Here is a 13535-nt window from a genome sequence, read left to right on the forward strand (position 1 = left end):
TTGCTCGGTGAGAGGTACCTCAGGTTTTCTTTGGCTCTTTGCTGTAATTGCTGTAATTGCTGTAATTGCTAATACTCTATTCCACCATGAAAGGCATCTGTTTACTGTATTGTAACAGCACCCTTAAGGGTGCACAGTGAATACATATTTAGAGAGAGAGAGAAAATTACTTTGAAAAGCAAATACAAAGATGGAGGTGGAGGAAAGGCTACAGTAATAAAAGACAGTCTACTAAAAAGAAAATTAAATCAATAGAGAAGGACAGAAAAATGGGTCAAGTTTCTAGAGTACCAACACTTGATAACACGTAGTTGCAAGGGACAACTACATTATGTAGGGAAAAAACATAATTTTTTTCAAGCTTTTGGCTATTATGTAACTTCTTTACAGTTGAGTTGTGCCCAACTGGCTTAGTCTATAAGAAAGGATACAGAGCTATGCTAGGAGACAGTCTTGCAAAATTCATGGATGCTACATTTTCAGGGATACCTCAAAGCTAAAAAAATCCTATAACTGACAAAACAAAAAAACAAACAAGCAAACCCATAGAACTACACAGAAATAAACCCCAAAATCAAACAAACAAAAAACCCTCAGCAAACAAAAGAAAAATACAGCTCTGGATGTGGCCAGACAATGTAATTGAGAACATGAGAGACCTCCTGCCACCAAATATACTCAGTGCACTATGGTGGAGTACCACAATCAGTCTCAGCAAGCACTGGCTGGCTCTGCTGCCCGTCCCCTCACCTCCCACTGATGAACCCAGCTTCCCACCTCTCCACTGCCTCATGGTTGTATAGCCTTCAGAATTACAATGAACCAAACCAAGGAGTTCATGCGAGATAGTGATTAACTTACTGACCAAAAGCAAGTACTCCATTTCCCAAGACAGTTTTCTACTTATCTGTGGAAAAACAGACAGGGCTAAAAAAACAAGGGTGATTAGACGGCAAAAAGTTAATTCCTGTTTTTCCTTGTGAGGAACAATACTGTGTTTGTAGTACTCTCTACTAAAGCAGTGAAGCATTTTGTGTTTTCCTACCTTTCATAGGTATCTGATCAGAAAAGATATATTCTCTTCTCCACCCCACATCTATCTTATTTCAAGCACTCATTCCTCCTGCTAACTTTTAACTCATGAGAGGTCATATTCTTCTACTGTGGAGGAAGATATCCTGTCCTATATGTGCCTGTCCTGTGACAGGAGGCTCCATTAACACAGAAATTTAATTATAGTAAGACATTATGCCACTCTGGACATAACCTGTATACAATAACAGCATCAACCCAAGATGATTCAGGTGTGTATTTACTGCACTTGACACTTCTCACAGAGAGGCACTTGACCTGGATACTCTTCCCAGTTAAGTCCCACTACCACTTGCTATCTGTACATTAACACCTCTCATTGAGAATTCACATTGGCTTACATTTGCTTTGCAGTGAGCTACAAGTTCTGAAAGGCATCAGAAGAAAATTTGTGTTTTACAATATAAAGTAAATATTTTATAATATTCTATATAAGATTATATACAAAGACACATGAATACATCATGAAGGACTTTGTGAATCAAAAAAATAACCTTTTTCAAACTTCTCCCAGAAAAAAAACTATTTAAAAACAAACAAACAAACAAAACCCCCACACACAAAACAAACAAAACAAAACCAAAACCAACCAACCAACCGAACAAACAAAAACCCACCCAAAAACAAACAGCCAAAAAAAACCCCCAAAAGCCACACAAATCTCCAGACTTGTACTGGCAGCTTTTGAAACATTTATTTTATTTAGTTTTGCTTTATTCAGCAGACAGCCTTTTGTATTTTGGGTCATTTCCTCAAGGTAAATTAAAAAAAAGTAGTCTAACTGAAAAAAAAACAGCCAATAATACTAAGCAAATTTTGCCACAAAAATAGTATTTTGTTCAAATTATTCCACACCCTTTGAAGAGCAAAAAATTTCGGGGTTTGCTTTCAGATTACTTCTTCTCCCATAAAATCACAAGAGTTCTTCAGTTACAATGAAATAGCTAGAAGTTCAACTGCCTCAATAAAAATATTTTAAGTATTATATCTGAATGTTTTATTAGTCAGATAGTTGTTCACCAAAGATAATTTTAAGTGGATTCAATCTACAAGTAAATTGCCAGGTCACTAGATGTAGAAGTGAAAATTTCTCTACAGACAAATTTAAAATAGTAATAACTACCACTCACATGTGCCAGCTGCAATCTCAAGTTACACTCAAAGATGAAAAAGCAAGAAATTTCCACCTCTGTTGCTTTCGTATTCTGTCAGCTGAATTTGCTACAAAATGCTAATAAAAGGGCATTTTCTTCTTTGAACATGGCTTTGATTCATTAAATAGATGAAGAGTACTTGTTTATTTCATATAAAACACTGAATGGTGAACATTTATTAAATAAGTCAAATGGAATAAACATAAAAAAGTAAGTCTTTTTAGGGGATAATATGTTTATATGATGTCACAGCTGAATGTTGATTGCTGTGAAATAGCCTGATGTTTTTAGATCTGCTCCTCTGCAGTTTTCACAGCTTGTTTTGAGTGGCATATAAAAGTCTCTAACTCTCCAAAATGTGAATAAACAATTGTAAAACCTTAGAGGTCAGCATTTTCTAGCATGAGGTGTCTCTGTCAAGGTGAGAGGGAGGAAAGAGAAGGTTGTCCCATTCCCTGGTGGGAATGGGAAAGTGGTTCTTGCTGGAGAGTGACCAACATCCTTATGCTCATCTCCCACTCTCCAGGAAACAAAGTCAGCACATGGAGCAATAGCGCAAGACTTCTCAATGTATCATGGCCCTTGGTGCTTGGGTCACCTGTCAGAGACTGAAACAGTTAATGATTTATGCATTCTAAGGAGACTTCTGCAGGCTTTTGACTTTCACAGTGTGCCTCTGATGGGCAACTGGGCCCATCCCCCCCTCCAGTGCTGAAGGTGTCAAGCCCCGAAAAGGCGGGAAGAGCTGAGTTTACCGCGCCCTTCACGTGAACTCCGCGCCAAAACGTTGGGGGTTTTGTTGCAGAGTTGCCCCTCAACTCTGCCAAGAGGCGGGAAAATGTTGGCGGTTCATGGCACGGCCAGGGATACCACCCAATGAGAACAGCTCCCCGCCTTGGGGGAGGTGCAAAAGCATGCTGAGGATGTAGATATTGACTGGTGACTTTGGGAGTTTGGGGGAGTGCTTTTTTCTCCTTCTCCCCCCGCCGCCTGCAAATCAAGCTTTCAGGACTACCACATCACATCGCTGGATCCAGTGGGCGGTGACTATATAAACTTTTACCACTCTCATCTTTTCTTTTCCTTTGCTCTCCCTTACTCTTACCCTGTCTTTCTCTCCCCTATGCATTTTTCTCCCTCCCCAAAAGGTTCGATGACAACACCCAAAAAATGCTACTAAATTGTTAAAATAAATTTTGTCAATATATGTTTTCAGACACCGATTATTTAGTGTCGCTTCACTTCAATCCACCCCAAGGGAATTATTGATAGAAAACCTGAGTTACCTCCCCTCCCCTTTTCATGGGGCGGGTCGTAACAGTCACCCTTAGCTCTGATAGGTTTTCTGATAGAACCTCTTCAGTTCCCTTTTCAGGAGGCATTCCCTTCCCTGAGCATTGCTCTCACCAGCACAAGTAACCTTTCTTTGGTCCAGGGTACAGTCTTGTCACAAGACTAAAATGGGATAGACGGAGTGATGTCTCCAGTCCCCTGTGGGCCTAAGTTGCAAACATGTCACTGAACATCTCAGGAAAGAGACAAATGACAGCAGTCCCTGCATGGACCAGAATCCTTTTTTTTTTTTGAAGCAAAATCCTGGGCTGATCCTCATCATTGCTCTAAATTCTGGTTAAAAATACCTGACCTTGTGAAACTTCACAGTTCTCCCTGGGCAGCCAGCCCCTCCTGTCCAGCAAAACACCTGCTGAGGTTTACTGAGGACCAGACAGTTCTGCCTGTCTCCACGTGTACCTGCCCTTGATCTGATGGCCCCCTGATACTGGCTCTTCGTATTTGTAATCTTCTCCCACAGCTTGATAACTTACTTGTTATGCACCCACACGGACACATGTGCTGACCTGCAAGAGGAGGTTGTGGGGGGGCGGCAGGTAAATGTGGATGTCAGGGTGTGCTCAACCACCCTCTGCCCAGGAGCTGCGGCACAGCGCTGGGGTGGGTGGGTGGGGGTGTTCCTCCTGCAACCTCCCCTGTACTCGGGCTGCTGCTATCCATCTCCAGTGATGGGCTCTGTTCTCCTCGGGAAGGAGTTGGAAGGAATGCTCTGCAGTGCTGACACATCTCCCCGGATCCTCTGTTTATCGGGGCGGGGGGGAAAAACGCTACTGGAATATTGAGCACTTAATAAGCCAGTAAGTGATCAAATAATCATCACTCCTCCACGGAACAAAAACGGTCTCGTTCACCAGCGGGAGGCTAAGCCGCTGTTTCCGTGCTCCGCCGCCCGCGGTGGTGAAAGAAAACCCTGGATGAATGGGAAGCTCGGGGTTTCCCTGCCACTCACCACCTTCGCAGCCCAGCACAGCCCAGCCGTGTGAGCCGGGACTGCGGCGCCCGCCGGGGCGGGAGCGCCGCTGCTGCTGCCGCCGCCCTGCCTTTCCGCGCCTCTCCGCGGCTGCGGACCGGCTGCTCCCGCGGCTGCTTGCCACACCCGCCGCCCTTACGTAACTATTGGTCACACTTTGGTTATCCCTAACCTCGGACTGCCGCTGGATACAGCACCGTGACCGCTGGGCGGCTGAGGGCAGGCTGCGGCCGCAGGGGCCCCTCCTGCCCCGCGCAGATCCCGCAGGGACACTGCCTGCGCAGCACCCCGTGGAGGCTACGCCGCCTCAGGAGCCCCGCGCTCGCACCGCGGACTCCCCCACTTCCCACTGCGTTCTCTCCCCTTTCTCACCGCGGACTCCCCCCTTTCCCTCTGCGGTTCAGGGTACTCCCAGCCGCAGCCCCCCAGAAGCGCTCTGTCCGAGATGGCAGTGCGCGGGGTCGCCCCTGGCCGCCAGCGACGCTCCCAGCCCTGCACTCCGCGGAGGACAGCACGCACTGCCATCCTTGCTCGCAGCCCATTATCCTGAATGGGAGAGTAATTCCCACGCCCAGCTTGCTCACAGATTTTCAATAGCTCTATACAACGTAAGCGAGAAGAATCGGCCACAAGCAAATGCCTTAATTTTTATTTTTTTATTTTTTTTTATTTTTTTTTTTTTTTTACCGCAGCTTCCACCGCACGAGGGGGTGAAGGGATACCCCATTCACTGAACTGGGTCCTCCTCACGGCTGGGCAATGGTTCCCTGTTCCCTCCGCGCTGCTTTTGGGGAACAGCGGAGCCAGCCCTCAGCGGGCTCGTAGGGGTGGCAAAGGGCATCCCCGCTACCTTGCTCTCTGTCTTCCCGGTGCAGCTTGTCCCCGCTGCCGAAGGGACGGGGGAGAAAGCGCTACAGGGGAGGAAGGAGGGGGTGCGGGGGTGTGTGTCGCCCCCGCCGCCTCGCTTGCTGTAACAGCACGTGGTGCTCCTGGGATGCGGGTCCTCAAACGCCCCCCCCCCCCCCGCCCAGCCAGCTCGGCTTCGCGAGGAGCTTTTTATAGCAGCCCCGACACGCTCCCCGATGGGAGGTTTCTTGCCGCGCTCACGTTACCGTGCGGGTGCGATGTTAAACGAAGGAGGGGGAGGAGAGGAAGGGAGTCCGGCGAGCGCCTAATTAAGAGCCGGCGTTAACCAGGAGAGCTAAAAATAGCGGCGAGCGCTGCAAACCACCCAACCGCAGACAGCAACCCCCGTCGGTCCCTCTCGCGCCTCCGCCTGAATGGAGCGGCGGGCGCTGAATGGAGCGGCCGGGAGCATGAATGGGGAGCGGCGCGCGGTGGTGGCGGGGCGGTGCCGGGCGGGGGCGCTGCGGGGCCGCGCGGCGCAGACGGAGCCCCCGGCGGCGCACGTGCCGGCGCGGGGGCGGTCGGTGTCACCTGGCGGCAGCGGTGGCGGCGGGCGGGGCGGGGCGGCGGGCGGGGGAGCCTATAAATGTGTCCCGGCGCGGCACATGCACACTTTGGGGAAACTTCCCAGCTCGAGTGGCGGCGGTGGCCATGGGAGGCGCTCCCGCCAGCCCCGCTCCGCCTTAGGGCGGGCAGCCCCGCGGCGGAGGGCGGCTGTGTCCGGGCCCCCCGCCCCGACCTGCCCTACCGGGAAGCAGCGCCAGGGAGCGACCCCGCTTCACCCGTACTCGGCTTTGCCCTGAGGGGCAGCGGCAGGATGAGACTGAACGGGAGCGAGCTGAACAGCTCCGTCCTCCCGCGGGACCCGCCGGCCGAGGGTGCCCCGCGCCGCCAGCCCTGGGTGACCTCCACTTTGGCCGCCATCCTCATCTTCACCATCGTGGTAGACCTACTGGGCAACCTCCTGGTCGTTCTTTCCGTCTACCGCAACAAGAAGCTGCGAAACGCGGGTAAGGGGCAATGGGAAGGCCCGGGGGCGCCGCCCGGGCTGGGGTGGGGGAGGTCCGCGGCCCCGGGTCGCGGAGCTGTGGCCGCTTCGTCTGCCTGTAAAACTTTCCCCGGGCGCGCAACTCCGGGGCTGGGCTCTGCTCGCATCCTCAGCTGGCGGTTACAGGCTGTGACAGATGCTAAGGGCTTCGTCTTCCTTGCCGAGTCGGTAATCGAGCGGGAAAGGGTATTTTTAGCTCCCGCCACCGAGTCGTGGTGCTATTTTTAGCTCTCGGCGGTTCCCACCTAGCAAAAGAGAACGGCAAGTAAGCCGTACTTAAGAATGAAATGTAGTCACCATACTGGGGATGCTGCTGTGGCATACAGTGTGTGTCTGTGTATGCTGGATGCTATTCTTCTGATTGATTTTCTTTGAGTTACAGAAATGTCTCCAGTAACAAATGCTATGGTTGGAGCTTCAAATCAAGCAAATACGAAATTATAAACATTGCAGGATTCAGGCAATTCCCTCACCCTGCTTTGTTTACCTCCTACTTGCTGTCTAGGTCTTTGGGGAATGGGAAGCAGAAAACAGCTTTAGGCACGTTTTTTAAAAAAGTAAAACTCTAATTTTGACAGGATAGAATCTGTGCTGGCCTATTGAGTAAATCCCTCTTAGTTCATGGATTATTGGTCAGACAGGCAGGAACTTCTTCAGATTCATTCTGCTTTATCATGTCAGACCAGCTGCTGCGCACGTGTACCAAATCTGTGCACTCTAAATCCTGTGCATGTTTCATTGAAAAAAATACAGAAGCATGCGAAGAGAGCTGCACTGTTAATGAAAGCAGAATTTCACTCCATGACAACTGGGAAGCTGCTTTTATTTTTTTCACAACTGAGCTCTCAGGGTCTTCATTATTACTCCACTAAGTTCATTACCTAGTGGTTTAAAATTCATCTGAGGTGGAACTTGAGCCCAGGCTTTGCTGTGAGCTAGCCTAAGATAGCTAGTATTGGACTCTGGCAAACAGTGGCATGATGAACTTTCTAAGGTTAATTCAGGTAATTCAAATGCATTGTACATTTCAGTTTTATTCAGCCACAGTGGAATGCCACACACAAGATCAAAACGAAGAGTAACAAATTTTATTTTTTTTCTCCCTGTGGTTGCCACTGATGTAAATTCTAAAAGCTATATTTGCTTCCTGCTTTCATTGACAGAAATCTCATTCACTGGAGCTGGCAGGGTTACACACTGCAATAGTGTGTAATTGAGAGGAGACTCAAACTCCGGAAGTCCAAGTCAGCACTTGACTACTCTTGTTCCCTGGGATATTTTCAGATGCGGGGAAGAGAGGGTTGAGACAGGCATATTACTGGGGCTACACTAGGGGAAAGGGCGATATTCTTCTCCTCCTCAATTAGTAAATCGATTTACTATCTGCTCAGCACTTCTGTGGGGAGTTGCAATACAAACGTGTCTGGTAGTAAGTCTGAAATAAACGTGGTGCCTGTTTTTTGGAAACAACTGAATCATTGGGCTCTATGTGTGTGCATACTCTCTGCTGTACATCTCATGTAATCCCTCTTGAAACTCAACACGTGCTCACTTGCTCACTCTTACTGCATTTCTTGTTCTTGCCTTTTCTGTCATAGTGGCTGTTAAGAACTGCAGCAAACTGGCAACAGTAATCTCCTACAGCCAGGGGAATAGAGCATTCTTCTGAACATAAACTATTTGAGACTGGAACGTGAACTAGATAATGATTTACCCTCTGAAATTAAGGATTAATAAAAACAAGTAGATACTTTGTACTAGATGATAAATAGCTTATAGTTCTTTTTAGCAAAAAAATAGCAAACTTTTAATGTTAAGTTTTTTGTGGTTTTTTTTTTTTTTTAAATATGGATGTTTTAGTACATGGATAAAGGGAAACTTTGGAAATAACATAATTGATAAGATTCAAAAAGGTGTGCTAAGTGTTTTTGGTTAATCCTGCAAAGTCCTATGCCTGGACATAACTTTACTTATGTGAGCACCACTATTAAATTTGACCTTCAGTTAAGAAGGGGTTACTCAGGCAAGTAAACTTAAGACAGGGCATAAGTATTTAGAAAACTCTGGCCTAATATTTGTAAGTATGAAGACTAAAGTCTCCTAAATCTTGTTTACGCTAATTCAGATTATTCAGGAAGGAATTATATTGAAAATAATCTGCTTTATACATACAACTAGCTTGTAACTTGGTAATGTCAAAGACAGTTACGACTTTCTAGAGAGATGTAAAAAGAAAGGAAATTCTGGTTTTGCAACAACTTATATTAATATAAGTATGGCTGGCATATTTATTGAGGAAAAAGGACACAGGATGAAAATTCCAGCGGAAAAAGGTCAGGGAGGAACAGAAGATGCCTCCTGAAGAAAATGTATCTCACTGAAGATTTTCTTCCCTCTTTGCAAGAGAGGACTAACAGAAATAAAGAGTATTTTAACACTTTACCAAAAAGGTGGATTTGGTGGGGGAAAACATCTTACATCTCTGTCCTACTCTCTATTATATAAATATTTTTTGGAAGATAACTGCAAATTGAACCTGTGGACTTATGATTTTAAGAGTACATTGGGGAATAGTAGGAAGGCCTAGAAAAACCTTCTCAACAAGTGATGTAACCTTCCTGACAGTCAGAAGGTTAGTAAAAGACACTGATCAAAGCAGAGAAGTCAGTAACTCGAAGTTTGTCTCAGCAAGCGAGGAGTATCTGATACTACAGACTCCTTCATAGGCACAAGCATGGCTTCAGTAGATGCTCTTCTAGACACAGAAGCTGATGATGCAACTGGTAGGATCCTCTTTTATTTAATGTACTTGACTTGTAATAAGTTGCATAGTTCTGGTCTGTTTTTAATTTTATGGTGGCTTTGTAATCTGAGAGGTGCCTGACACCAATTCAGTCCTGATGGGAACAGCTGCAATTTAATGCTGACCTACACAAAGACTGAATTTGGTTTATGATGTCTGTGATCTTTTAACTTTGACACAAAGTTCAAGGGAAACATTCAAGGCATAAGGATTTTAATGACTATATCTTGATAGCACATTCATACATCTTGAACTTTAAACTGATATGCTTTCTTTAATAATTAATTTTTTAAAAGAATAAGAATAGCTCACTTTAAAAAAGTTTTGTGTAAATCATCCTAAGGTGTCTTGTTTTCCATTACTAATATTCATACATCAGAAATAAGGTCATTCAACATTTCCACCCTGAAATGATGAAGTAACTAGCATTAGGGAAGGTGGATTAAAGAACTACTGGTACTTTTAGCAAAAAGTGTAGTTTTTACTTGAAACTATCTACATTTAATTAGAGCACCTCAGAAAACCAAAGAGATCATATAAAGTGGTTTATGTGATACTGCACACAAATTTGGTGATTGCTGGTATCCTTATGCCTTTTTTGTTACCCACACCAAGAAAAACAATGCATCAAGAACAAGGTGAGGGAGCAGTTCTGTCTTTGACTACGGAGATTAGTTTATGAGTTGTGACGTTAAAATGTCAGTTAGAATGCACCTGTCATTTTGGTGATGGTGGATTTGGGTAATGATTCCAGAACTGGACCATTCTTAAGGTCAATGAAAAAAGCTTTCTTGAGTGCTATCACACCTCTTGATCTTCTTTCTCTTCCTTTTGAAACTGTTATCTTGGCCTGGTGGGTTGCTTTTTCCTGGGCACTTTATATGTTGAGGTCCAGAGGTTCCCTGACTACCCTTCCAACAGAGCCCTGTGTGAGAAGGGAGCCTCCAGCAGGCAAGAAGAGTCCCAGCAGTCTCACCCTCACTCTTCTGTGTCTGTTCTACCTGCTAACATCTGACAGGGGTTGGGATAATACAGGGACTGGTGCCAAGCTGGTAACTAGCACCTACCACATCAGGGCAGAAAGCTGCATTCACCCTTCTCACCTATCTCTGTTCTGTGCTAGGTGTATTTGGGGTTCTGTACTTTTTCCCAGTTTTCCATGTCCTTGGCCCAAATGTTTTGTTGCTAAAGCTCTTTGTTTTGTTAATAGTAAGGAAAGCAGAGAGGAAGTTTGATATTGCTGAGGCCTCAGGCCCCTAGAGCAAGATGCAGTTAACTTCACTAGGATTGCACACATGCTTAAACCTATGTATGTGTGGTAAATACTTTTCTGAATGAGATGACAGTGAAAAAGGGAAAAACCCCAGTGTTTGTATGCTCAATCTGCCTCACCTCTTTTAGGTCCAAGAGTTCTGTGAAGACAGCTCTGTGAGTGCAAACAAGAATAATAAACTCAAGTGTAATCTCCAAGATCAGTGAAGTTACTTTTGAAAGAACTAAGGAACACAGCTACTTACGTTTTGTTTTGTTTTTTAATTCAGTCTTTGCTAAATAAAACAGTCATTGCAGAATTGAGGATGGGAATCTATCAGTAAGAATTCCATTGTGGAGGCTTTTCAAACAGGTCCTGGGTTTCAGTTTGAGCAGTGTAAGAATCCAGTTGAAGAGTGTTCCTCTCTTACTGCACTTTCTAGAATGTAAATTGGAGCTATCTTTTGATAGTCAGATTGGAGATATCATAAGCCTTTTCAGAAAAGTATTGTTCTTGATGACGTTTTGTTTTTTAATTTTAAAATTATAATGTTAAATGCTATAGTAAAGATTGTTTTATCTAATAAATAAAACTCCTGTTGTGAGTTCAGACTAATGGAGTCATTCTTTTTGTCACAGGTGATCCTTGGACTTCATTTTTGTGCCCTGAGAGACTGGGTAGCCCGACAAATACTTGACTCGAGGAGGAGAACTTGTAGAAGATCAAGCAGTAGCACAAATTCAGGGTTCTCATAAAAACTGAGATGTTGATGGCAGTGAACATTATTTCAGAAATTAATAACTTCCAGTATTAAAAATGGTAAGCTGTTTGGGAGAAGGGAAAATGTCTAGTAGAGATGCTGAACTTTGCCCATTGTTGAAAAGAACTGAGCATAAAAGTACAGTTTCAATAAAGTCATTCCACAGATTGGTTTTGATTGAATACTTTACTGAATCAAAGGTTTACTTCAAAGACTTGTTTAAATGGTGCTGTGCTGGTGACCAAACGTAGAGATGAGTATTTCAAATAATTAATAATTTGTTCTTACTAATGTGTCTGTCAAACTCAGATATTGATTCTTTCTGCATTTTGAAGTATTTAGAGGCATTGCTTTTTCTATTTGTCTACTGCCAGTGGGCGGTGGTACTGATATGTTCTGCTATTTGCTATCTCTTTTAGGTTATGTTTTTGATGGGTTCTCCCTTTTCTCATTAAGTTTTTTTTTGCATCTTTAATCTTTTCATTAGCAATTTCTGATCTGCTTCTACTCTTACCTCCTTTTTCTATTTCTTTTTACACTATCCACTTTTCTGTCATGTTATAACATAGAAACTTCATGTCTTTCTAGGGTAAGACATCATCAGGAAGTCTAGGTTAGTGACAGAAAATACTACCAAGAATAGGCATCCAGTGCTGATGTGACAATGTCTGTTCTCTTTCTACAGTGAGGCTTGCTTTCCTGGGGCAATAAAAACATTGCAGTGTCAATCCAATGCTATGCATCACAGTTTAGTTTTGCAACCTCAATAATAACTTGTCACCCTTGCTGTTGGCAGTTTTTCTTCTAGTCACATCTGTGTGCTGCCTTAAATCCCACATTTTCCACTCCTGAGAAACAATTACCAACCTCTGTTTCAGAAGGACAAGGGTAACTCAAATTCTTCAGGACAAGAGAACACAATTTTTTAACAAAGCTTACTTAATGAACAAATAAACATGTATTTAACATGTGTAGTTAAATAATGCTTGGGACTGTAATACAAATGCTACTACTAAACAAGTGTTCTTTCAAAATCTAGCCCTCCTGAAGTCACACAGATGGAAAATATTATAGTTCAGTGGGATAATCAAGGTTCATACCTAAATGACAGAATAAAGGTCTGATTATCTTTTTAAGATTGGATCAAACATACAAAGAAAACCTTACCAGTGCCCTTAAATTCAGATGACAAACATGCTGCAACCTTCTTACTCTCTTTTCTTTTGAAGCAGAGCAGAAACTGAGGGTAATCAATAAATCTATTTACAACGTTTAGATAGTGACTTTTGTAGCTTCTAAATAGCTTTGTGGTGACAACTGACCACTATGTGTAAAAAGTTTCATGTTCTGCAGTTCTTTTTTTAATGACATTTATCTGTAAAGAGGAGGCAAACTTATACCCCTTCCTTGCACCAGAAGTAAAAGACTCAGCTCATTCTTTTCATTTTACAAATGATCTAGTATAGTAGCAGGTCATATAGTTATATATGGTGTTTGGAGAAGAGGTATTAGATTACTGATGATCATAAAACTGCAGCTCTAGATTATCTCAGAGTCTGTCCTTGAGTTTGGGGCTTGAACTCGGTTGTCTGGGTTTTGGGCAGAGTGGTGGGTTGGGTTTTCTTGATTATGGAGGACTCCTCGTCTTTTCCAGTGCTAGAGTTCCAAGAACATCCATCAATGCTTCACTTCTCTACCCGAACTCCTAAGGACCCCTATTCTCCAAAATAAGAGAGAAAACAAGCAGCTGATTTCAAACCCTTCTGTGTGACCAAGCACTGAAATTCTCTAATCAAATATGTACTAAGCAGCTGGAATCGTTTATGGATGGTTTCAGATTAATCATATTTTATGTGTCCATACCTTAAACTACCTGTTTAGCTACCTTTGTTGTGGAAGTTGAGCAGACTATGTACTGGGTTTTTTTTGCCTTGGGATGCAGATGCAAGGTTAGCAAAATGGAGAGGTTACCAAGCAGAGGTACTCTGAGAGGTCAGCTCCATGCTTGGTATTGTTTGGGGTGAATCAGTAACATTACTTTTTTAGTCAGCCATTTCAGCTGCACTCAAGTATGAACCTACTGCCGTTATAGTACAACTGTCAGAACTATGCTATGTTATTTAGCCGGACAAGATGGCCAACTCCATAGCATTGGACCAAAGTGATGGAACGGGCACGAGTACAGGGATCAGCTTTG

The 13535-nt window shown here is 44.1% G+C and overlaps 1 protein-coding gene across 1 annotated transcript in view; it reads left to right on the plus strand.

Annotated features, from left to right (window-relative positions):
- Positions 1-6125: 6125 nt before the first annotated feature.
- The window catches only part of MTNR1A (melatonin receptor 1A), a 57299-nt gene continuing 49889 nt past the window's right edge, over positions 6126-13535 (plus strand). Inside the window, exon 1 of the mRNA XM_027676545.1 lies at positions 6126-6485. Within this exon, the coding sequence (XP_027532346.1) occupies positions 6293-6485 (193 nt within the window). The 5' untranslated portion in view covers positions 6126-6292. The remainder of the gene's footprint in view (positions 6486-13535) is intronic.

The sequence above is a fragment of the Neopelma chrysocephalum genome, unplaced genomic scaffold, assembly GCF_003984885.1.
Source record: "Neopelma chrysocephalum unplaced genomic scaffold, ASM398488v2 Primary Assembly neopelma1_42, whole genome shotgun sequence".
NCBI classification, from domain to species: Eukaryota; Metazoa; Chordata; class Aves; order Passeriformes; family Pipridae; genus Neopelma; species Neopelma chrysocephalum.